This window comes from Notolepis coatsorum (genome assembly GCF_963971535.1).
Source record: "Notolepis coatsorum genome assembly, chromosome: 19".
Classification (NCBI taxonomy): Eukaryota; Metazoa; Chordata; class Actinopteri; order Aulopiformes; family Paralepididae; genus Notolepis; species Notolepis coatsorum.
The window spans coordinates 66,604,493-66,627,447 of record NC_140183.1 but is presented as its reverse complement, the minus strand read 5'-3'; the positions used below and the strand labels follow the sequence as shown (position 1 = coordinate 66,627,447).

The 22,955-nt window shown below is 43.2% G+C and overlaps 1 protein-coding gene across 1 annotated transcript; it reads right to left on the bottom strand.

Moving 5' to 3' along the window:
• Window positions 1–693: 693 nt before the first annotated feature.
• LOC311246534 (hatching enzyme 1.2-like) lies at window positions 694–22,671 on the bottom strand. The gene is made up of 10 exons (XM_084336684.1): window positions 22,625–22,671; window positions 21,413–21,485; window positions 19,426–19,444; window positions 19,256–19,318; window positions 18,292–18,435; window positions 11,469–11,586; window positions 10,218–10,396; window positions 2,383–2,464; window positions 1,669–1,823; window positions 694–785 (listed from the first exon to the last, which is right to left on the bottom strand). Exons 2-10 carry the CDS (start codon window positions 21,479–21,481, stop codon window positions 730–732), a joined length of 885 nt encoding a protein of 294 aa, XP_084192810.1. The 5' UTR covers window positions 21,482–21,485; window positions 22,625–22,671; the 3' UTR covers window positions 694–729.
• Window positions 22,672–22,955: the final 284 nt, after the last annotated feature.

The following is a 22,955-nucleotide window of genomic DNA, read 5'->3' as shown; positions in this document are numbered from 1 at the left end:
TCTGGGTGTGTTTTTGGCAAGAAGAATGAAACATGAAGTATAGGGAATTTGGTTTATTTTTATTAGTATGGGTTTCATAAACCGTTAAAGGTACAAGCCAACATTATGGCAAATCTCTTACCATCTCTTACCATCTTCTCCAAAGTCAGACAAGTAGATAGATACCAGTTTCCTCTCTGTGTGTTCAGTAGAAGGCTATCAGGCTGCATGTTAGCTTAGCACAATGAATAGAAGTGGATATGTAGCGGCTAGCCTAGCTAAAACTCCGGGAGAGGTGTTAGTTGGTCAACACTTAGGCTAGCTGCTACGTATCCGCTTCCATTCTTTATGCTAAGCTAGGCTAATAGCGTAGCATTGAGAGGAAGCTGGTGTCTATCTTCTTGTCTCAGTCTGGAGAAGATGGTAAGAGGAAGCTGGTGTCTATCTTCTTGTCTCAGTCTGGAGAAGATGGTAAGAGGAAGCTGGTGTCTATCTTCTTGTCTCAGTCTGGAGAAGATGGTAAGAGGAAGCTGGTGTCTATCTTCTTGTCTCAGTCTGGAGAAGATGGTAAGAGGAAGCTGGTGTCTATCTTCTTGTCTCAGTCTGGAGAAGATGGTAAGAGGAAGCTGGTGTCTATCTTCTTGTCTCAGTCTGGAGAAGATGGTAAGAGGAAGCTGGTGTCTATCTTCTTGTCTCAGTCTGGAGAAGATGGTAAGCACATTTCTATAATGTTGGCATCTTCCTTTGAAATTATGGATGGAATAGCGATGAGATCCACTTCGGAATGTTGTCTTCCTCCTCGATATCTGTAAAAAAAGAAGGATCTGTTAAGACATAACACACAACACTGCAATCTTCCTAACATTCTACAAATGCAGATGGCACAGAAATGCATAAACAAATGTATTACAGTATTACATTACAAAATATTGCCATCTAATGTCTTTTTCAACCGTTTAACATTTTAGAATGTTGATGAATGAACATATTTAATTATTATATTATAGTGATATTGCAGCCACAGTATTTGTCAGTATCTATCCTGTATACTGTAGTAACCAATTCAGCCTGTATTCTTCTTCAGAGAGTTCTAAAATAGAACTGAATAGGGTCATCTGGTGGCAAGATCCTTCCTTGCACCTATTTTCGACAGGGCAGTTCTATATCCCATCGCCCGGAAGGACATTTCCATAGGAACTGGCACTTTATGACCCAGCTGCAAAGCCGTAACTCATCATAATCTTCACCTAAAAAGTTGTTTTTTAAACCTGCCCCCTTCACCTTAACCATAATCATAACCACGACCACCGCCTAGGGCACCCAAGTGGCGACCCATGTAATGCCAAGCGGCCGACCCGGGTTCGATTCCCGGACCCGCCGTCCTTTGCCGAATGTCTCCCCCCCGCTCTGTCTCCCGTTCTTCCTCTCTGTCTCTCCCTCTACCGGACCGCCCGGTAGTACAAACAAATAAAAAATCTACCAAAAACATAATAATAAAAAAAGATTTACATCTACAAACATGCTTCTATGGGCTATGGGATCTAGACACTACCTTTTGACAGCTGAAAAAGTTGACCAACTTTTAAATGGCCATGCAATCTATTTTCCAACGGACCTATCTCAAACCCCGCCCTCTTTTCTTGACCCTCCAATCACGGCTGACCATGGGGTTAAACAGTAAGACTTCACCTGCTGTGGACGGACGGCGGTAGTCGGTGCACTCGTACAACTGGTTGATCCGCAGGATGTCAATGTCAGACATGTGGTTCCTCTGGCCAATCGCCACGGAGGAGGCGGGGACTGGAGTGATGGTTTCCTTTCCAAACGTGGACGTGAAGGCGGTGCTAGAATGAACACACAGTACCGCCATTATTAACCCTTTCACTGCCACACGACAGCCAGTTAACCCTTTCACTGTGACAATACAGAAGGTTAGCCCTTTACTATCACACAACCGACGGCGACGCTCCATCATTAGCATCATTAGCTCCGCGGAGGAAGTCCTTCATTCCAACAGCCATCAGACTTTATAACTCTTCACGGATGCTAATGATGGAGCATCGCCGTCGGTTGTGTGATAGTAAAGGGCTAACCTTCTGTCGTGTGGCAGTGAAAGAGTTAACGCACAATGTGATAACTGTTTCAAGTTTTTGTTTTATCTGTCATATAAGGTACATGTGCATTACAGTGAAATGCTTGGTTCTGTACGAGCCTCCTAATAGTGTGCTTCATACAGTAAAGAAAGTAAAAAGAATAAACACCAAACACTATACAGAATATACAATATACAAAATGAGGTACCCCCCCCCCCCCAATCCCCAGAACCCCTTAAAAATGCACATTTCAACAAACCGTTCTAGTGTTGTTGTTTTTTACATTAAATTTGCTTTAAAGTTGCTTTACCTTCTATAATGCATGATGGAGGAGTAGTCGTATGGTGTATTCAGGTTGTTGGTTCTCTGCTTGTAGAAGTTCATTTCCTTATCTGTAGAATGGAATACAAAATGTATTGTACTGTAAGTCAACATTATTTCAAAGTTATACTCAAAGAAATGAAGGCTTGTTTGAACAAGGAGGAGGGCGGCAGTGTGAATCCAGTGTTTAGAAGCTGCTCTTCTTGTATAAAAGAGCTTTAATAAATTGGTTCATATTAGAACAAAAAATAAAAAAATAAAAACATGTTTCGGCCTCTCTATCGGCCTTCTTCAGGAACATGTTTTTATTATTGTTCTAATATGAACCAAGCAATTTATTAAAGCTTTTTTTTTTATATACATGAAGAGTGCCTGCAACTTCTTTTATTTGTTTTTATTACGGCTTGTTTTGGATTCTTTTGATCAGCCAATGCACTTCCTCTTCTATACAGTCAATTCAAATCATTTGGTGTGTGGATATAATAATAATAATAATAATAATAATAATAATAATAATAATAATAATAATAATAATAATAATAATAATAATAATAATAATAATAATAATAATAATAATAATAATAATAATAATAATGGAACAAAGAAATATAAACAAAGCACAATACTAAAAAGGAGCACTCTTGCCTCGAGCTCATTGTTTGACGGCATTACAGATTCTACCTTTAAAACTGTTTTTTTGTTGTGGTTGTAATGCACATATTACTACTACTACTACTACTACTACTGCAAAAGAAGAGGGTATTTTTATAGCATTTTATTAAACACTGGACGAGCACCAACAATAGATTTATAGACTTGTTGATGTTTGGAGGGTGAGTTCACGGTCGCTGTCCCGTTCCCGACGCGATGACATCATCAGCGTCTCCAACCGTTCATTTTATTCACCATATTTATTGTAACGTATATTATAACTGATACAGACATTCATCTGCACCTTTGATTACACTGCCTATTCGCTCATGTGCGTATATTCAGAGTTATAATCATATTGTTTACATTGCCTATTTCTTTTTACTTTTCTACTGTACTATAATTGTTCTTGCCTGTATTTACGTATTTCTACTATTACCCTGTCCATACCTGTAGCCTCCCCTCCCCCCTCCTCCACGCTGCTTTGTTGCCTGAATTTCCCCAAGGGGATCAATAAAGGAGTATCTTATCTTATCTTATCTTATTGAGATACATCATTACGTATAACCATCATACTCAATACAAACACATGGGTTAAACGCAGGGGTGTAAAGTACTTGAGTAATTGTACTTTGTTACAATACTTAATAAGTACTGTTTTGGGGGATTTGTACTTTACTCGAGTATTATTAGGTTTGTATACTTGTACTTTTACTCAATTACATTTCAGAGAAAAAAACATACTTTTTACTCCTTACATTTAAAATGCAGACCTACAAAGTACAAAGTACAAATCTCACAGGTCCAACCATTTTAATTAGTATATTTGATAATAATGAACCCGCCCATACCCGTGCTGACTGGTCCTTGTGCAACACTAGAAAGCGGGGATCTTTGATTAAACACCTGCCATCAGAAGAACAGACAGTCAGAGTGACGAGCTACAGAAGACGCCACAAACGATAGTATGAGCGATGAAGAGGACGGAACGGAAAATTTCATTGCCCCGGAATAAAAAAAAGTTTTTACTTTGACTTTTTAGTACATTTAAAAGTAGAAACTTTTTGACTTTTACTCCAGTGTGTTTTTAGCCGGATACTCTGACTTTTACTTGAGTACGATTTTGAGACGGTACACATACTTTCACTTAAGTATAATTTCTGGGTACTTTTTACACCCCTGATTAAACGGTGACTTTATCATGTGTTGCAGACGACACTGTACTGTTGCCTTGTTGTGTTTTCAACGTGCTTCCTGTATGACGGACCGTGTGGTCCTGACGACACTGTACTGTTGTTGCCTTGTTGTGTTTTCAACATGCTTCCTGTATGACGGACCGTGTGGTCCTGACGACACTGTACTGTTGTTGCCTTGTTGTGTTTTCAACATGCTTCCTGTATGACGGACCGTGTGGTCCTGACGACACTGTACTGTTGTCTTGTTGTGTTTTCAACATGCTTCCTGTATGACGGACCGTGTGGTCCTGACGACACTGTACTGTTGCCTTGTTGTGTTTTCAACATGCTTCCTGTATGACGGACCGTGTGGTCCTGACGACACTGTACTGTTGCCTTGTTGTGTTTTCAACATGCTTCCTGTATGACGGACCGTGTGGTCCTGACGACACTGTACTGTTGCCTTGTTGTGTTTTCAACGTGCTTCCTGTATGACGGACCGTGTGGTCCTGACGACACTGTACTGTTGTTGCCTTGTTGTGTTTTCAACGTGCTTCCTGTATGACGGACCGTGTGGTCCTGACGACACTGTACTGTTGCCTTGTTGTGTTTTCAACATGCTTCCTGTATGACGGACCGTGTGGTCCTGACGACACTGTACTGTTGCCTTGTTGTGTTTTCAACGTGCTTCCTGTATGACGGACCGTGTGGTCCTGACGACACTGTACTGTTGTCTTGTTGTGTTTTCAACGAGCTTCCTGTATGACGGACAGTGTGGTCCTGACGACACTGTACTGTTGCCTTGTTGTGTTTTCAACATGCTTCCTGTATGACGGACCGTGTGGTCCTGACGACACTGTACTGTTGCCTTGTTGTGTTTTCAACATGCTTCCTGTATGACGGACCGTGTGGTCCTGACGACACTGTACTGTTGCCTTGTTGTGTTTTCAACGTGCTTCCTGTATGACGGACCGTGTGGTCCTGACGACACTGTACTGTTGTCTTGTTGTGTTTTCAACGAGCTTCCTGTATGACGGACAGTGTGGTCCTGACGACACTGTACTGTTGCCTTGTTGTGTTTTCAACGTGCTTCCTGTATGACGGACCGTGTGGTCCTGACGACACTGTACTGTTGCCTTGTTGTGTTTTCAACATGCTTCCTGTATGACGGACCGTGTGGTCCTGACGACACTGTACTGTTGTTGCCTTGTTGTGTTTTCAACGTGCTTCCTGTATGACGGACCGTGTGGTCCTGACGACACTGTACTGTTGCCTTGTTGTGTTTTCAACGTGCTTCCTGTATGACGGACCGTGTGGTCCTGACGACACTGTACTGTTGCCTTGTTGTGTTTTCAACGTGCTTCCTGTATGACGGACCGTGTGGTCCTGACGACACTGTACTGTTGTTGCCTTGTTGTGTTTTCTTTTTTTTTTTTTCACTTTTTTGTTTATTATACTTTTTTGAGGACATAGACATTATAAGTATATGTCTGTATATATACATTGTTGTATTGTCATTGTCCACATAGAACATATAACAACATTAAACAGAAGAAAATAAAATAAAAAAATAAAAAACAAGAAAAAAATAAAACAGAGTTCAAAAGTAAATAATAATACAAACAAACACTGACTTGGTCGCCCGACAGTCGTCTCAAACGTATATACATAGTATATCAAATATATAGCACATGTTTAGGTACCCAAATATGCTTCTCCAATGTATATCCGGTATATCAAATAACTCACGTTGAATTAACGTTCACACAGATGAATACCAACAAGCAGCATACAAATTGTTATTCTGGAATAGTATGGAACTGTACATCATCCACAAGTACAAGGAATGAACCCCACGTTTTCTTGAACATAGATGAAGAACCTCTCAGAGTGCATCTTATCTTTTCAAGTTTGATAAAGTATAGTATGTCTCTAATCCAGTGAAGGTGAGTGGGGGGAGCAGCGGACTTCCATTTAAACAGAATCAGCCGCCTGGCCAGTAGAGTGGTAAATGCCACAACGTGTGCTTTGTGCTTTGAAAGTGATAACATAGGTGGGGAGTATCCAAAAAGCGCTGTCAATACATTTGGTTCAAGATTTGTCCCAATACTTCCCGAGATGGTTTCAAAAATATTTGTCCAATACCTGTGCAAGGAGGGGCATGTCCAAAACATGTGAGTATATGTGGCTGGGGCCGAATGACATCTATCACATATAGGATCGATATCTTCATACATTTTGGCTAATCTGACTTTCGTCAGGTGTACTCGATGAACAATTTTGCATTGTATCAGCCCGTGTCTTGCACAAATAGAAGAAGAATGAACAAGACGTAGAATGTCAACCCAAATGTCATCCGAGATCTCCTCCTCTAAATCCTCCTCCCATTTACTTTTAATATTGTGTATTGTGGTTGGACATAAGGAGAGAATGAGATTGTACATAGTCGATATCATGCCCTTGATGGAAGACATCGGGGTTAAAAAGGAGTCGATGGGTGTTACCTCTGGAAGGTTGGGAAATATAGGGTTAATGCTACAGACATAGCTACGAATCTGTAGATACCGAAAGAAATGTCGGCTATGGATTGAATATTTCTCTGATAATTGCTGAAAGGAGGCAAAAACATTATCTATATATAGGTCACCTAGTGTTTTAATACCGAGTGAGGCCCATAAGGAGAATGCTCCATCCATCAATGAGGGGTGAAATAAAGGGTTAGCTGCTATCGGGGCCAAGTGGGATAGAGTTTTAAACCCAAAGTGGCGTCTGAATTGATTCCAAATTCTGAATGTAGTTTTAACGATTATATTTTTGAAGTAGGGGGCCAATGGAGAACTAATGGGGGCATGTATAAGACTGGTTAGTGAAGCAGGTTTGACAGATGAGGCTTCGATGTCAACCCACATAGGGCACACCAGAGGTTTGTCTGACTGTAGCCATTGCTGTATGATTCTGAGATTGGCTGCCCAATAGTAGGCTCTGAAGTTAGGTAGAGCCATGCCACCCAGAGATCTACTCCTTTGTAATAGAGCTTTACTAATTCTGGGAACTTTGTTATTCCAAATAAATTTGGACACTAGGCTGTCAATTTTTTGAAAGAATGAGTGGGGAAGAAAGATAGGCAGGCACTGGACAAGATAAGAAAACCTTGGGAGAGAGTTCATCTTAACGCAATTGATACGTGCAGCAAGAGAGAGAGGTAATAATGACCAACGTTCAAAATCTTCCTGAAATCGAGTCAGTAGAGAGCCAAAATTAAATTTGAATAGGTCCCCAAATGTATCCCTAATTTGGATACCGAGATATTTGAAGCCATGGGGGGACATTTTCAATGGGAAGTTATGCAGTGGATAACTTCGAGCTTCTGCATTCAATGGAAGAAGTTCACTTTTGTCTAAATTTTGTTTATACCCTGAAATACGGCCAAATCGGGTGATTATGTCAAGTGCAGCTGGAATAGATGTGGAGATGTCAGACACGTATAGAAGCAGGTCATCTGCATATAGGGAGGTCCTCTGTTCAACACCCCCTCTGATTATACCTTTTATACGAAGGTCTGATCGAAGTGCGATGGCCAACGGTTCAATGGCAACATCGAACAGGAGTGGGCTCAAATTGCAACCCTGTCTCGTGGAGCGGTGTAGATGGAACTGTGCTGAACGTGTGTTGTTAGTCCTTACTGAGGCAGTGGGAGAGGTGTAAAGTAATTTCACCCAAGCTACAAAGTTATCCCCCAGTCCAAACTTTTTCAATGTGTCGAAAAGATATCCCCACTCCACACGGTCAAAAGCTTTGGCCGCATCTAGTGAAATGACAGCCTCCGGGCTAGTTGTGGAGGAAGGGCTATATATGACATTAAAGAGACGTCTAATGTTGGAAAATGAATATCTGTTCTGGATAAAACCTGTTTGGTCTGGAGATATGATAGTGGGAAGGACAGGTTCTAAGCGCATAGCTAAGAGCTTTGATAGAAGCTTTAAATCTACCGTCAACTGACTGACAGGACGATAACTTCCACAGGATAGGGGGTCTTTATCTTTTTTTAGCAACAGAGAAATCGAGGCTTGAGTAAGGGATGGGGGTAACTTAAGTGACCTAAATGAATCTGCATACATGTCAATTAAAATGGGTGCCAGTTTATCAAAGAATTTCCTGTAGAACTCTATAGGGTAACCATCTAGCCCCGGACACTTCCCTGTTTGCATAGAGTAGGCCTTGTTGTGTTTTCAACGTGCTTCCTGTATGACGGACCGTGTGGTCCTGACGACACTGTACTGTTGTTGCCTTGTTGTGTTTTCAACGTGCTTCCTGTATGACGGACCGTGTGGTCCTGACGACACTGTACTGTTGCCTTGTTGTGTTTTCAACATGCTTCCTGTATGACGGACCGTGTGGTCCTGATGACACTGTACTGTTGCCTTGTTGTGTTTTCAACGTGCTTCCTGTATGACGGACCGTGTGGTCCTGACGACACTGTACTGTTGCCTTGTTGTGTTTTCAACGTGCTTCCTGTATGACGGACCGCGTGGTCCTGACGACACTGTACTGTTGCCTTGTTGTGTTTTCAACGTGCTTCCTGTATGACGGACCGTGTGGTCCTGACGACACTGTACTGTTGTTGCCTTGTTGTGTTTTCAACGTGCTTCCTGTATGACGGACCGTGTGGTCCTGAGGACACTGTACTGTTGCCTTGTTGTGTTTTCAACGTGCTTCCTGTATGACGGACCGTGTGGTCCTGACGACACTGTACTGTTGCCTTGTTGTGTTTTCAACGTGCTTCCTGTATGATGGACCGTGTGGTCCTGACGACACTGTACTGTTGCCTTGTTGTGTTTTCAACGTGCTTCCTGTATGACGGACCGTGTGGTCCTGACGACACTGTACTGTTGCCTTGTTGTGTTTTCAACGTGCTTCCTGTATGACGGACCGGGTGGTCCTGACGACACTGTACTGTTGTTGCCTTGTTGTGTTTTCAACGTGCTTCCTGTATGACGGACCGTGTGGTCCTGAGGACACTGTACTGTTGCCTTGTTGTGTTTTCAACATGCTTCCTGTATGACGGACCGTGTGGTCCTGACGACACTGTACTGTTGCCTTGTTGTGTTTTCAACATGCTTCCTGTATGACGGACCGTGTGGTCCTGACGACACTGTACTGTTGCCTTGTTGTGTTTTCAACGTGCTTCCTGTATGACGGACCGTGTGGTCCTGACGACACTGTACTGTTGCCTTGTTGTGTTTTCAACGTGCTTCCTGTATGACGGACCGTGTGGTCCTGACGACACTGTACTGTTGTCTTGTTGTGTTTTCAACATGCTTCCTGTATGACGGACCGTGTGGTCCTGACGACACTGTACTGTTGCCTTGTTGTGTTTTCAACATGCTTCCTGTATGACGGACCGTGTGGTCCTGACGACACTGTACTGTTGTTGCCTTGTTGTGTTTTCAACGTGCTTCCTGTATGACGGACCGTGTGGTCCTGACGACACTGTACTGTTGCCTTGTTGTGTTTTCAACGTGCTTCCTGTATGACGGACCGTGTGGTCCATATATATAACTACACACCCTCAAGACCCCTACGCTCTGCATCTTCTGGCCGCCTCAGATCTACTCCTATCCAAGCTCCGGGAGGGTCATCAAAGAGAAGCCGCCTATTCTCAGTCCTTGCCCCACAATGGTGGAATGAACTACCCTCCCCAGTTAGGACAGCCGAAACCCGTCCAATATTTCGCCGTCGACTAAAGACGCACTTCTTCACCCATTATCTGAAATAATGAAGAAAAAAAAAATCTAACCCTAACTAACCTTACTGTCATGCACTTGTCCTAATAAACTAACCCACACTGTAGCACGCAACACTTTGATGAACATTGTTACTCAGCTGATAGAGTTGTGCCCTTCCTGATGACCTGTCGTACAGAACTTGTAAGTCGTTTTGGATAAAAGCGTCAGCTAAATGACTAAATGTAAATGTAAATGTAAATGATATAGCTCACCAGCAGGGACGTAGTCCCAGTTGATCTTGACGTGCTGGTCCCTGTCGCTCCTGGTGTGCTCGTGGAAGAAGCCCAGGGCGTGGAGAAGCTCATGCTGGATGACTCCTTTGTAAACACAGCCATCCACAGACAGAGATACCGTCTGCGGCCCTCCTTGCTTCCCCATACCGGACCAACACCTGGCATGGCAGAGACAACACAGGGAAACACTCAGATGACTCATATATTTCTGTGATCTAAAGCATAGCTTTCACTTGACTGAATCGTTCACAGTAAACTAAAGTCTTAAATTCCAAAGCGAACAAGGACATACAGTGTCAACTAGGGTTGGGTACCGCTCACATTTTAACTGCCTGTGAATCGATACCGGTACCCAACGGTACCTTTTTCGGTTCTTCAGTCTAAAACATGTTATCATTATTTTTTATTTAGAACAATTTGTTACTATATATATACTATTGCAGTGAGCATTGTCTGCATCTAGCTTTGTAAAGTGTAACCATTCAACTTGTTGTTGAATCAATTCAAATCCTAGGTCAGCGTGTATTGTGAACGTTGACGTGAACGTGCGGCACACTTCATGAAGTATTGTCACATATGGATCGAACTGGTCCTATACATGAAGTGTCACGAATGGCTAAATGGCTGCATTTATATAGCAGCTTTTATCCAAAGCGCCTTACAATTTGTTCCTCACATTTGACCCATTTACTCACACTTCCACACACCAACGGCGGAGGCGACCATGCACGGTGCCGACCTGCTCATCGGGAGCAGTTAGGGGTTAAGTGTCTTGCTCATGGACACTTTGACACGCTGCCCGGGAGGAGCGGGAATCAGAAACCGGATTACCAGACGATTCTGACATTTCTATGTGTTTTAGTCGTGAGTCATGTGTTTGAACAACCTCAGTTTCTTGTGATTCTACTGTATAGAGAGGCTCAATGAACTTCCAAACCCATCAGTCACTTTAACGGATAAGACTGATTAAAGGCGGAACTACGCTCATTTTCTAAATGTATTCACGTTATTCCTTTGATCTAAGACAGTCCAAAAATATTTTGAAAATGAAAATCTCTTCCAAATCCAAAAACAGGAGTAGCTAAAGAAATAGTTAGATAGCTCATGTGCACAACAATGGATGTGGCTCTCCTATACGCCATGGAAAGAACATGTTAGAATTCTTCATTTGGTTTCATTAAGAGAGCTGTTTTAAATAGTAGTGTCTCTGGGATCTGAAGGTGGACTCACCCCGTCTTGCTCAGGATGTTGAGGTAGTCCGGCTGGTCGCTACGAGGAACGAATCGAATGCAGGTCTTTGAATGAAATTCTGCCATGGCTCTGGTTATCATGCTCTTTTCACTGTCGTCTACAACAAAAAAACATCACAAGTTATGATATGCCATCTATAGATGATTTAATTTAGTTTGTAACCAAATGATAAACAATAATAATAATGTTCCCATGTGTTGCTGCCACACGGTAGCACCCTGCTAGGACTTGAACCATCCATCCATCCATCCATCCATCCATCCATCCATCCATCCATCCATCCATCCATCCATCCATCCATCCATCCATCCATCCATCCATCCATCCATCCATCCATCCATCCATCCATCCATCCATCCATCCATCCATCCATCCATCCATCCATTGTCAGGACCAAATATCATAGATCCCTTTCCCACTGACTGTACATTGTACATTTACATTTGGTCATTTAGCTGACGCCTTTATCAACACGTCAGCAGGAAGGATACAACTCTGGCAGCTAAGGGTGAGTAAGATTGTTCATCTAACAGTGTCGAACTTGAGAGCTACAGTCTTGAGTGCATATTAGCATAGTAGGTAGTAAAATAGGCAAGGTCGACTCCTTAGTAGCAGAGTGCGTACTAGTGAAAGACAAGGTCGACTCCTTAGTAGCAGAGTGCGTACTAGTGAAAGACAAGGTCGACTCCTTAGTAGCAGAGTGCGTACTAGTGAAAGACAAGGTCGACTCCTTAGTAGCAGAGTGCGTACTAGTGAAAGACAAGGTCGACTCCTTAGTAGCAGAGTGCGTACTAGTGAAAGACAAGGTCGACTCCTTAGTAGCAGAGTGCGTACTAGTGAAAGACAAGGTCGACTCCTTAGTAGCAGAGTGCGTACTAGTGAAAGACAAGGTCGACTCCTTAGTAGCAGAGTGCAGACTAGTGAAAGACAAGGTAGATTCCTTAGTAGCAGAGTGCGTACTAGTGAAAGACACAAGGTCGACTCCTTAGTAGCAGAGTGCGTACTAGTGAAAGACAAGGTCGACTCCTTAGTAGCAGAGTGCGTACTAGTGAAAGACAAGGTAGACTCCTTAGTAGCAGAGTGCGTACTAGTGAAAGACAAGGTAGACTCCTTAGTAGCAGAGTGCGTACTAGTGAAAGACACAAGGTCGACTCCTTAGTAGCAGAGTGCGTACTAGTGAAAGACAAGGTAGACTCCTTAGTAGCAGAGTGCGTACTAGTGAAAGACAAGGTAGACTCCTTAGTAGCAGAGTGCGTACTAGTGAAAGACAAGGTCGACTCCTTAGTAGCAGAGTGCGTACTAGTGAAAGACAAGGTCGACTCCTTAGTAGCAGAGTGCGTACTAGTGAAAGACAAGGTCGACTCCTTAGTAGCAGAGTGCGTACTAGTGAAAGACAAGGTCGACTCCTTAGTAGCAGAGTGCGTACTAGTGAAAGACAAGGTCGACTCCTTAGTAGCAGAGTGCGTACTAGTGAAAGACACAAGGTCGACTCCTTAGTAGCAGAGTGCGTACTAGTGAAAGACACAAGGTCGACTCCTTAGTAGCAGAGTGCGTACTAGTGAAAGACAAGGTCGACTCCTTAGTAGCAGAGTGCGTACTAGTGAAAGACAAGGTCGACTCCTTAGTAGCAGAGTGCGTACTAGTGAAAGACAAGGTCGACTCCTTAGTAGCAGAGTGCGTACTAGTGAAAGACAAGGTCGACTCCTTAGTAGCAGAGTGCGTACTAGTGAAAGACAAGGTCGACTCCTTAGTAGCAGAGTGCGTACTAGTGAAAGACAAGGTCGACTCCTTAGTAGCAGAGTGCGTACTAGTGAAAGACAAGGTAGACTCCTTAGTAGCAGAGTGCGTACTAGTGAAAGACAAGGTAGACTCCTTAGTAGCAGAGTGCGTACTAGTGAAAGACAAGGTCGACTCCTTAGTAGCAGAGTGCGTACTAGTGAAAGACAAGGTCGACTCCTTAGTAGCAGAGTGCGTACTAGTGAAAGACAAGGTCGACTCCTTAGTAGCAGAGTGCGTACTAGTGAAAGACAAGGTCGACTCCTTAGTAGCAGAGTGCGTACTAGTGAAAGACAAGGTCGACTCCTTAGTAGCAGAGTGCGTACTAGTGAAAGACACAAGGTAGATTCCTTAGTAGCAGAGTGCGTACTAGTGAAAGACACAAGGTAGATTCCTTAGTAGCAGAGTGCGTACTAGTGAAAGACAAGGTCGACTCCTTAGTAGCAGAGTGCGTACTAGTGAAAGACAAGGTCGACTCCTTAGTAGCAGAGTGCGTACTAGTGAAAGACAAGGTCGACTCCTTAGTAGCAGAGTGCGTACTAGTGAAAGACAAGGTCGACTCCTTAGTAGCAGAGTGCGTACTAGTGAAAGACAAGGTCGACTCCTTAGTAGCAGAGTGCGTACTAGTGAAAGACAAGGTCGACTCCTTAGTAGCAGAGTGCGTACTAGTGAAAGACACAAGGTCGACTCCTTAGTAGCAGAGTGCGTACTAGTGAAAGACACAAGGTAGATTCCTTAGTAGCAGAGTGCGTACTAGTGAAAGACAAGGTCGACTCCTTAGTAGCAGAGTGCGTACTAGTGAAAGACAAGGTCGACTCCTTAGTAGCAGAGTGCGTACTAGTGAAAGACAAGGTCGATTCCTTAGTAGCAGAGTGCGTACTAGTGAAAGACAAGGTCGACTCCTTAGTAGCAGAGTGCGTACTAGTGAAAGACAAGGTCGACTCCTTAGTAGCAGAGTGCGTACTAGTGAAAGACAAGGTCGACTCCTTAGTAGCAGAGTGCGTACTAGTGAAAGACACAAGGTCGACTCCTTAGTAGCAGAGTGCGTACTAGTGAAAGACAAGGTCGACTCCTTAGTAGCAGAGTGCGTACTAGTGAAAGACAAGGTCGACTCCTTAGTAGCAGAGTGCGTACTAGTGAAAGACAAGGTCGACTCCTTAGTAGCAGAGTGCGTACTAGTGAAAGACAAGGTCGACTCCTTAGTAGCAGAGTGCGTACTAGTGAAAGACACAAGGTCGATTCCTTAGTAGCAGAGTGCGTACTAGTGAAAGACACAAGGTAGACTCCTTAGTAGCAGAGTGCGTACTAGTGAAAGACACAAGGTCGACTCCTTAGTAGCAGAGTGCGTACTAGTGAAAGACACAAGGTAGATTCCTTAGTAGCAGAGTGCGTACTAGTGAAAGACACAAGGTAGATTCCTTAGTAGCAGAGTGCGTACTAGTGAAAGACAAGGTCGACTCCTTAGTAGCAGAGTGCGTACTAGTGAAAGACACAAGGTCGACTCCTTAGTAGCAGAGTGCGTACTAGTGAAAGACAAGGTCGACTCCTTAGTAGCAGAGTGCGTACTAGTGAAAGACACAAGGTCGACTCCTTAGTAGCAGAGTGCGTACTAGTGAAAGACAAGGTCGATTCCTTAGTAGCAGAGTGCGTACTAGTGAAATACAAGGTCGACTCCTTAGTAGCAGAGTGTGTACTAGTGAAAGACAAGGTCGATTCCTTAGTAGCAGAGTGCGTACTAGTGAAAGACACAAGGTAGATTCCTTAGTAGCAGAGTGCGTACTAGTGAAAGACAAGGTAGATTCCTTAGTAGCAGAGTGCGTACTAGTGAAAGACAAGGTCGATTCCTTAGTAGCAGAGTGCGTACTAGTGAAAGACAAGGTCGACTCCTTAGTAGCAGAGTGCGTACTAGTGAAAGACACAAGGTAGATTCCTTAGTAGCAGAGTGCGTACTAGTGAAAGACAAGGTAGATTCCTTAGTAGCAGAGTGCGTACTAGTGAAAGACACAAGGTCGACTCCTTAGTAGCAGAGTGCGTACTAGTGAAAGACACAAGGTAGATTCCTTAGTAGCAGAGTGCGTACTAGTGAAAGACACAAGGTCGACTCCTTAGTAGCAGAGTGTGTACTAGTGAAAGACACAAGGTCGACTCCTTAGTAGCAGAGTGCGTACTAGTGAAAGACACAAGGTCGACTCCTTAGTAGCAGAGTGCGTACTAGTGAAAGACACAAGGTCGACTCCTTAGTAGCAGAGTGCGTACTAGTGAAAGACACAAGGTCGACTCCTTAGTAGCAGAGTGCGTACTAGTGAAAGACACAAGGTCGACTCCTTAGTAGCAGAGTGCGTACTAGTGAAAGACACAAGGTCGACTCCTTAGTAGCAGAGTGCGTACTAGTGAAAGACACAAGGTCGACTTCTTAGTAGCAGAGTGCGTACTAGTGAAAGACAAGGTCGACTCCTTAGTAGCAGAGTGCGTACTAGTGAAAGACACAAGGTCGACTCCTTAGTAGCAGAGTGCGTACTAGTGAAAGACACAAGGTCGACTCCTTAGTAGCAGAGTGCGTACTAGTGAAAGACACAAGGTCGACTCCTTAGTAGCAGAGTGCGTACTAGTGAAATACACAAGGTCGACTTCTTAGTAGCAGAGTGCGTACTAGTGAAAGACAAGGTCGACTCCTTAGTAGCAGAGTGCGTACTAGTGAAAGACAAGGTCGACTCCTTAGTAGCAGAGTGCGTACTAGTGAAAGACACAAGGTCGACTCCTTAGTAGCAGAGTGCGTACTAGTGAAAGACAAGGTCGACTCCTTAGTAGCAGAGTGCGTACTAGTGAAAGACACAAGGTCGACTCCTTAGTAGCAGAGTGCGTACTAGTGAAAGACAAGGTCGACTCCTTAGTAGCAGAGTGCGTACTAGTGAAAGACAAGGTCGACTCCTTAGTAGCAGAGTGTGTACTAGTGAAAGACAAGGTCGACTCCTTAGTAGCAGAGTGCGTACTAGTGAAAGACAAGGTCGACTCCTTAGTAGCAGAGTGCGTACTAGTGAAAGACAAGGTCGACTCCTTAGTAGCAGAGTGCAGACTAGTGAAAGACAAGGTCGATTCCTTAGTAGCAGAGTGCGTACTAGTGAAAGACACAAGGTAGATTCCTTAGTAGCAGAGTGCGTACTAGTGAAAGACAAGGTAGATTCCTTAGTAGCAGAGTGCGTACTAGTGAAAGACAAGGTAGATTCCTTAGTAGCAGAGTGCGTACTAGTGAAAGACACAAGGTCGACTCCTTAGTAGCAGAGTGCGTACTAGTGAAAGACAAGGTCGACTCCTTAGTAGCAGAGTGCGTACTAGTGAAAGACACAAGGTCGACTCCTTAGTAGCAGAGTGCGTACTAGTGAAAGACACAAGGTCGACTCCTTAGTAGCAGAGTGCGTACTAGTGAAAGACAAGGTCGACTCCTTAGTAGCAGAGTGCGTACTAGTGAAAGACAAGGTCGACTCCTTAGTAGCAGAGTGCGTACTAGTGAAAGACACAAGGTCGACTCCTTAGTAGCAGAGTGCGTACTAGTGAAAGACAAGGTCGACTCCTTAGTAGCAGAGTGCGTACTAGTGAAAGACAAGGTCGACTCCTTAGTAGCAGAGTGCGTACTAGTGAAAGACACAAGGTAGATTCCTTAGTAGCAGAGTGCGTACTAGTGAAAGACACAAGGTCGACTCCTTAGTAGCAGAGTGCGTACTAGTGAAAGACAAAGGTCGACTCCTTAGTAGCAGAGTGCGTACTAGTGAAAGACAAGGTCGACTCCTTAGTAGCAGAGTGCGTACTAGTGAAAGACAAGGTCGACTCCTTAGTAGCAGAGTGCGTACTAGTGAAAGACAAGGTCGACTCCTTAGTAGCAGAGTGCGTACTAGTGAAAGACACAAGGTCGACTCCTTAGTAGCAGAGTGCGTACTAGTGAAAGACACAAGGTCGACTCCTTAGTAGCAGAGTGCGTACTAGTGAAAGACAAGGTCGACTCCTTAGTAGCAGAGTGCGTACTAGTGAAAGACAAGGTCGACTCCTTAGTAGCAGAGTGCGTACTAGTGAAAGACAAGGTCGATTCCTTAGTAGCAGAGTGCGTACTAGTGAAAGACAAGGTCGACTCCTTAGTAGCAGAGTGCGTACTAGTGAAAGACAAGGTCGACTCCTTAGTAGCAGAGTGCGTACTAGTGAAAGACACAAGGTAGATTCCTTAGTAGCAGAGTGCGTACTAGTGAAAGACACAAGGTCGACTCCTTAGTAGCAGAGTGTGTACTAGTGAAAGACAAGGTCGACTCCTTAGTAGCAGAGTGCGTACTAGTGAAAGACAAGGTCGATTCCTTAGTAGCAGAGTGCGTACTAGTGAAAGACAAGGTCGACTCCTTAGTAGCAGAGTGCGTACTAGTGAAAGACAAGGTCGATTCCTTAGTAGCAGAGTGCGTACTAGTGAAAGACAAGGTCGACTCCTTAGTAGCAGAGTGCGTACTAGTGAAAGACAAGGTCGATTCCTTAGTAGCAGAGTGCGTACTAGTGAAAGACAAGGTCGACTCCTTAGTAGCAGAGTGCGTACTAGTGAAAGACAAGGTCGATTCCTTAGTAGCAGAGTGCGTACTAGTGAAAGACACAAGGTCGACTCCTTAGTAGCAGAGTGCGTACTAGTGAAAGACACAAGGTCGACTCCTTAGTAGCAGAGTGCGTACTAGTGAAAGACACAAGGTAGATTCCTTAGTAGCAGAGTGCGTACTAGTGAAAGACAAGGTAGATTCCTTAGTAGCAGAGTGTGTACTAGTGAAAGACACAAGGTCGACTCCTTAGTAGCAGAGTGCGTACTAGTGAAAGACAAGGTCGATTCCTTAGTAGCAGAGTGCGTACTAGTGAAAGACAAGGTCGACTCCTTAGTAGCAGAGTGCGTACTAGTGAAAGACAAGGTCGATTCCTTAGTAGCAGAGTGCGTACTAGTGAAAGACACAAGGTAGATTCCTTAGTAGCAGAGTGCGTACTAGTGAAAGACAATACGAAGGTTACTTACAGAAGAACTCGTCGATGTGGTACGGCACCTCAACCATTCCACTGGCAGTCTTGCCCCACCTGCAGTCACTGCTGCCCCAGCAGCGCATGGCGTTCCTCTTGGTGGACCAGGAAATGTCTCCCTCCATTAGCGTGTCGCTGATGCCTGCAGTCACATTAGTAAAGGATTACAAACATCCTACAAACATTCTCCCCTATAAAAAAGTCTCTATACTGTACATGTCTATTGTTTTATAGCAACGCTACTATCACCGACATCTAAGAAGGGAGATCCCCCCTTTTTTTTTACCTCATTTTTGCATTTTTGTACCTCATTGTCTGCGTTTTTACTTCATTGTACTTTCATTGTACTTAGGTTGTACTTTAATAATAATAATAATAATAATAATAATAATAATAATAATAATAATAATAATAATAATAATAATAATAATAATAATAATAATAATAATAATAATAATAATAATAATAATAATAATAATAATAATAATAATAATAATAATAATAATAATAATAATAATAATAATAATAATAATAATAATAATAATAATAATAATAATAATAACTTTATTTGTATAGCACCTTTCATACAATAATTGCAGCTCAAAGTGCTTCACAGCAGAAAAAAGATAGGCACAAAAAGAGCACATAAAGTGCTTAAAGATTAAACACCTGCTATCAGAAGAATAGACAGTCAGAAAAAATGTGTCTACTTATACTTTTTAGTACTTAAAAGTAGAAACTTTTTGACTTTTACTCAAGTGTGTTTTTATCCAGATACTCTGACTTTTACTTGAGTAAGACTTTGAGACGGTACCCATACTTTCACACATGTCTGGGTACTTCTTACACCCCTGCCTATCTGTAACCAATCTATAACTATAACAAGTCCAAGGCGTAGAGAGATATGTGCTGATGATGCGACGACGCCATCTCCTCGCTGAGTCACAGATCATGATTCTGACCTTTGTTAGCCTCCAGGATTCTGGACGTGATGTCCACATAGCCACGTTCCTCAACCATCACACCTAAAAACACACAGTCAGTTATGAAATATGTTGCCCAATTGTGGGGGACCAACACATATTCTGGTGAAATACTGTGAATAATAATAATTATAATATTTGTGTCTCACCTAACTCAGCGAGCCGCACCTATAGAGGAGACAATGAGTGAGAGGTGGAACTCAACCCACCAAAACAAGACGTTTGCGCCCCATGAGAAACTTGTAACTCCAGTTTCATATTCCCTTTGTGTTATTTTAGCAGTTATTCTGAACACAGAAAACTTTTTTTTTTGTATTCCTCAATGCTGATATTTTGGAGATACAATAAAATTGTCAACAGCAAACTACAATAGTAAATGGTGCATTAATATAGTGCTTTTAGCCAAAGCGCTTTACAGTTTTGTTCCTCACATGTTACCCGTTCACTCACTCACTCACACATTCACACACAGACAGTGTTGGCCATGCATGCTCATCGGGAGCAGTTAGGGGTTAAGTGCCTTGCTCAAGGACACTTCGACACGCTGCCCGGGAGGAGCGGGAACCTCAGGTCAAGATTTTGTCAAATATAAAAACCAAATATTTTCATTGTCCATATGCAAACAAATGTGCAAACCACATCCCATTATACCTTTGACCACAGACTGCCTCTTAGATCTGTGGAGGCTACAGACGAGGAGACGGGGGCTCAGGACGTAGAGCAGGTCGTCTGGTCATCACAAAGTTCCCGGTTGGATTCCGGCTCCTCCCAGCAGCGTGTCAAAGTGTCCTTGAGCAAGAAAACCTGACCCCTAACTGCAGGTTGGCACCTTGCATGGTCGCGCCTCTAACCCCTAACTGCAGGTTGGCACCTTGCATGGTCGCGCCTCTAACCCCTAACTGCAGGTTGGCACCTTCCATGTTCGCGCCTCTAACCCCTAACTGCAGGTTGGCACCGTGCATGGTCGCTCCTCTAACCCCTAACTGCAGGTTGGCACCTTGCATGGTCGCGCCTCTAACCCCTAACTGCAGGTTGGCACCTTGCATGGTGGCGCCTCTAACCCCTAACTGCAGGTTGGCACCTTGCATGGTCGCGCCTCTAACCCCTAACTGCAGGTTGGCACCTGGCATGGTCGCGCCTCTAACCCCTAACTGCAGGTTGGCACCTTGCATGGTGGCGCCTCTAACCCCTAACTGCAGGTTGGCACCTTGCATGGTCGCGCCTCTAACCCCTAACTGCAGGTTGGCACCTTGCATGGTCGCTCCTCTAACCCCTAACTGCAGGTTGGCACCTGGCATGGTCGCTCCTCTAACCCCTAACTGCAGGTTGGCACCTTGCATGGTCGCGCCTCTAACCCCTAACTGCAGGTTGGCACCTTGCATGGTCGCTCCTCTAACCCCTAACTGCAGGTTGGCACCTTGCATGGTCGCGCCTCTTCCGTCGGTGTGTGAGTGATAAGTTGTAAAGTGCTTTGGATAAAATAAATCTGACATCTGGTTTTAAGAACAGCACATATCCGTCACCTGAACTCAGGTCCAAATGCACAGGCACTTTGTACCGTAAGGGCTAGCACCAGTCGACACGCACTTTAAGGCAATATACACTTTAAATGGAGCACTGAGCTCTTTTATGCACTGTAGCATTTTTTTTTTTATGTTTGTGAAATACTTGTATGTTTTTATATTGTATGTTTTTATACTGTATGTTTTCCCCCACTGTTTTATGATGAAATGAGCATTTGCACCGAGACAAATCCCAATCAACCATGTGTTGAAATGGCAATAAAGTATCAGTCTCCTCCCCATCATATGTATCATATTCTCTGTTAGGATCTAAGGGTAACAGTACTGTATATTTGCATATCGTATATGTCACAAATGTAACAGTACTATATACCTGTATGTCATGTATGTCCCTATGTCATGATGTCATGATGTCATGTATGTTGTGTATGTCATAAATGTCACTATGAATTGAAAATGGGGGACCCTGATGTAAACAAGACGGAAGTCTTTCTCTGGTCTGCATCCCCTTAACAATTGTGTGTATTGAGCCGTACTGTTAAATAAAGTGTTCATTCCTTCATTGATCATTGATCATTGATCTGTGTTGAGCTCCGCAGGGCCCTCCACTCACCAGGGCTCGCTGCGCTGCACACAGACCCAGCAGCAGCACCAGGACCGCGGAGAAGAGACTCAGAGCCATGTTCCTTCACGTCACAAGGATGCAGAGAAACAGAGAGAAGCTTCGTCAACGACCCAATCCGTGATCCAAACGTAAACACATTGGTACTATAGACCCACCACGAATGAATAGTTTATTTCGGTCTTTGTTTACAACAAATCCAAAAACACACTTGTGTGGACTTGCAAAAAGAAGAAAAAAATCACAAATGTACATATTCAAAGTAAGCTCACACACAAAATCCCAACTCAATGACCAAAAAAAGGAATAGGCTGAAGCACATGCTTATTTTTTGCCTATCCTTTACAATTCTTAAAAACTAAATATATTTAAATATAAAAAAAATATGTTTTACTCAAAACTGTACTCCTGAATTTTACTTTTTAAGGCTTTTTTTAAGAGAATGAAATGGAGATGTTTGGTCTTTGCTCTTGTACATTTTAACCTTTTCTTTTTTACTGTATGAAGCACAACCTTAGGAGGCTCATACAGAACCAAGCATTTACTATAATGTACTTGTACCTTATATGTGACAAATAAAACTAAACTTGAACTTGAAACTAAACTAGTTGTTTGACTGAAGTCTTGATACAAGAACTAAAACTAAAAAAGGTGTCCATGAGTTCTTAACTGTATTTGCTTGTACAGTATAGTCTCCAGATTGAAAGCTCACCAGACCTACTGTACTGACTTCTCAATTCACAGCACAGTACTTGACCAGCTATACGTATGTTAATTACAGTACTTTACAGCAAGAACAGTGACATTCTATTTATTGTGGTCAATCGATTATAGCAGCTTCTTTCTTAATAACATGATAGATTCTTAATAATAAAATAAGATAAAAAATTTAAAATACAATACATTTAACATAGAATGAAATAAAATAAAAATAAAGACTAAAATAAAGATGACTATATACAGTTCTAAACGTGTGCAGTGCAGATCAGGATGTATATATTATACTATATACCTTTTAAATATGGCTATGTACAGTTCCAAATAAAAGTATGCATGTAATGAGTAATGTGCAAATTTGGAATCTACTGATCACACTCTTCCAGAATGTATGCGAATATACCCTATATATCGCATCTGAGCTTCAACATAATGAAATAAGACAAAATATACTACTAATATGGTAACATAAAGATGCTGAAGTACCTGAAGCAGATGTTCCGGTGTGGAGAACCTCAAAGTGGACTCTTGTCAGGAGAAGAAGGGATGGTTGACTAGATGTTGGTCCACGGTCTTGCTTTTATACAACCAAACACGGGCAGGGACCCCCAGGGACCCCCGTCTGTAGGCTCAGGGCAGGGACCCCCGTCTGTAGGCTCAACGTCAACGTCCTAAACAAACCTCTTAATGCAGGAAGGTCATGTTAATGGAGGGATGAGCTCATCCAGGAACCACCCTTTGACATCACCTGGAACCCCACCCGTACAGATCCCTCCCCAGACTGGTTACTCTAAGGAGCACAGCGATGACACTTGCA